This window comes from Echinops telfairi, unplaced genomic scaffold (genome assembly GCF_000313985.2).
Source record: "Echinops telfairi isolate 266 unplaced genomic scaffold, ASM31398v2 ScPeMD7_8;HRSCAF=38, whole genome shotgun sequence".
In the NCBI taxonomy this organism is placed as follows: Eukaryota; Metazoa; Chordata; class Mammalia; order Afrosoricida; family Tenrecidae; genus Echinops; species Echinops telfairi.
In genome coordinates, this window is record NW_022103905.1 from 11,184,215 (window position 1) to 11,187,435 (window position 3,221).

The window sequence follows — 3,221 nt, forward strand, 5'->3', positions numbered from 1 at the left end:
CTGGAAGACTCGCGGCCCCGCAGGGTTCCCCGATGAATGTGGGTCCTCTCTTTGGAGCCCTGGGCCGCTCGGCCGCGTACCCATTCCGGGCGACGGGCTGTGGTTGGATCGCGCGCTGCATTTTCTGCCTCCTGGTGCAGATTGCTCGGGGAGCCAGCGACGGGGTCACCGGCCCTTCCTCCCTCGCCCAGTACACTTTATTTCCTGGAGTGCGGTTGGGAGTCAGTCTGCGGTCTTCCCACGCTCAGCCCCATTCTCAAGTGATTATCATTTCGGGGGGACAGGCAACCAGATTTCCTTAAGGCCTGCATCAGCTTGGTGGTACTTACCCTAGCATCCCTCGCCAACTTGCCCCGCGCCCCCCACCCCCCAATACCCTGCGGCCCAACCTCCCCATCCAAGCCCTGGGGAGAGGAGCGTTCAGAGCTAAAGGTCCCAGCCTGGGCAATACCTCGACTGTTCCTGGCTGTGCGGGTCTTTCTCCGGCTCCGCTCCTAATTAAGGCGGTGCACCGTTCTGCCAATGACTCGGCGAGTGTGTTGGGAGGGGTGGGGGCGGGGAGGAGGATCCCCTGGTGGGTTCCCACTTTAACTTCCGGTGCTGGTGGGGCAGCTCAAGGCTGTGGCCCCCTTCCTGCGGTTTCATGGCCTGCCTGGTACAACACCCAGAGGCCAGCAACTTTCGCGGAGGCGCGGATGCGGGCAGGGTGGACGCGGGCACGGCGATGATCTCTTCTTGGGTTCTCGGGAATGCCCATGTTTGCTACGCCCACAGAAGAGCCTCTGGATTTGAAAATCCGTTTTCCTTGGGCTGTGATTGTTAGCTTTCATCAATCACGCTCCAACGCGAAGTAGAACCTAGTCCTTGGGCCTGGTGGGCGGGGGCTTGGCAGTTGTGGGGGACCCTAGTGCGGGATGTTGACCGGCTGCCAAGTGCCACGTGCCAGGACATTCTTTCATTTACCAGAGAAAAGAGAGTGAGAGAAACAAAAGGCAGGGCAGAGTCAGTTAGTTGCTTTCAAGCCTCAGAGAAAGGACAGATGTGCCCATTGTCCCGGCATTTGGCAGTTACGCCCATCTGCGCTGAACCGCAACCCAGGTCCAGCGGTGGTCATAGTAAAGGCAGACAGCCTCCCAGAACCTTGGGCTATCTGTAGAGGAAGGAACCATGTGCATGTGGTCTGCGCTGGGTCAAGCTCCGACTGTGTGGTAGACTAGTATAGTCCACAAGTGGTGTTTGCCAGAAATGTTTCCAGATCTTCTGGAATTGGGATGGTGGTGGTTAATGGCTGGATTTCCAAGGAAAAAAGATTGGGCCAGGCATCCGTTTAGGTAAACACTCCACCAACTTAAGCATGAGCATTGAGCCTAAGTCCCTGTAGCTAACCACCTGTAGAACATCAATGACCTTAGCCTTGCCCTGGGATTGACTACTCTGTCTGGTTACATCACCAGAGATACCTCTGTCTTGTCCAAACCATCCATACGGAGGCCCTGTATATGCTTACTTGCACAGTGAACATTTTAGATATCCTGGGATCCCCACAAAAGAAGGGGTCATTGGGAAAATTTCACAGACATAAAGGAACCAAGGAAACAGAACCATTCCATTTAAATTTATATCTACCCCTATCTTTGATTCCTCTTTGTGTCTGTTCGCTTTTCCGGCCTCTGGAGCATGAAGGAGACTAGACAATGGATGAAGTGACTGTCAGCCTTTGAGCTGAAGTGCTGCCCCCCTCCCCTCTATCGTAATCCCCGCCCCTCCAGAATGGATTGATTGGCCTTATGACAATTCTCTTCCCCAAAGGCAGTTTGTTAGAAGAAAGCAGTAAATACCACCAAGAGCACAGATTGTTCATGGTTTCCTCTTTGTATAGCTGAGGTTTCCTCTTTGTATAGCTGAGGAGGGACTTGATCTGGAAACCCTTTGGATGTGAGACTTCCAGCTGAGCCCTTGGAGGCCACCTGAGGAGGGCTGGGGTCAGGTGAGTTCAGTAGACCTCCTCAGAGGCAACTTGATAAAGAAGAAGGTCTGGTTTGGTCTTGGCCCCTAAGGGAGGAGCCAACGGAAAGATTGGCATGTGGGTAACATGTTGGATTTTGTTGGTTCAATGCTTCCTTTGGTATTTTTTCATATATTCATATCTTTTGTTCCTATATATTTTAATGCATGTGTACATTTCCCCAATTCTTCTTAGCTACTTCTTTTACATAACTTGTAGTTGACTAAGTCAGAGTGATTTTTCAGTCAGAAACATTCTAACTTGACTGACCTCTTGGGAAGATTGCCTATTGTTACAAAGGATGTGTGAAAAAGTGTTTACTTATGTTTTATTGACTATGCAAAGTCATTCGATTGTATGGATCATGTCTAATTATGCATAACATTGCAAAGAATGGGTATTCCAAAACACCTAATTGTGCTCCTATGGAAAACCCATACATAGACCAAGAGGCAGATGAACATATTAAACAACGGACACCATGTGGTTTAAAACCTGAGAAGGTATGTGTGAGGGTTGTATCCTTTCACCATATTTATTCAATCTGAATATATGTTAATTAATCAGAAGCTGGACTATATGAAGAGAATGAAAGGAAGATGCATGAACAGCCTGTGAGATAGAGAGATACCACCTTGTTGAAAGTGAACAGGACTTGATGCACTTACTGATAAATATCAAAGACTACATACAGCTTTTAGTGTGGATTATAGTTTAATATAAAGAACACAAAAGTCCATACAGCTGAATCAATAAGCAAGGTCACAATAAATGGAGAAAATATTAAGGCAGACGAGATTTCATTTTACTTGGATCTACTCACAACATCCATGGAAGAAGCAGTCAGGAAGGATGTATCACATGGAGCAGATGCTGCAAAAGACCTCCTAGAGTGTTGAAGAGCAAAGGTGTTTCTTCAAGCTAAGCTGTGACTAGTCCAAGCCTTGGTATTTTTAAGCACCTCATATGTACGGGAAAGCGAGACAATGAATAAAGAAGACTGGAGAATAACCAACACTTGAATTAGGGTGCTGGCAAGGAAAATTGGGTATATATATATATACATATATATATACATATATATATATATATATCATGTAGTGCTGGCGAGGAAAAGTGAATGCATATATATATATCATGGACTGCCAGAGAATAAGCAAATATATTTGGGAAGGAGTATAGTCAGAATGTTCCTAGGGCATATTATCAGAGGTCC

General features: G+C 47.6%; 1 protein-coding gene across 1 annotated transcript in view; it reads right to left on the reverse strand.

The window, feature by feature from the left end:
* Positions 1-84, reverse strand: part of ONECUT1 (one cut homeobox 1) — a 47,033-nt gene extending 46,949 nt beyond the window's left edge. The window contains 1 exon segment of the mRNA XM_004709435.2: positions 81-84. Coding sequence (XP_004709492.2) covers positions 81-84 — 4 coding nt within the window.
* Between the last annotated feature and the right edge of the window lie 3,137 nt (positions 85-3,221).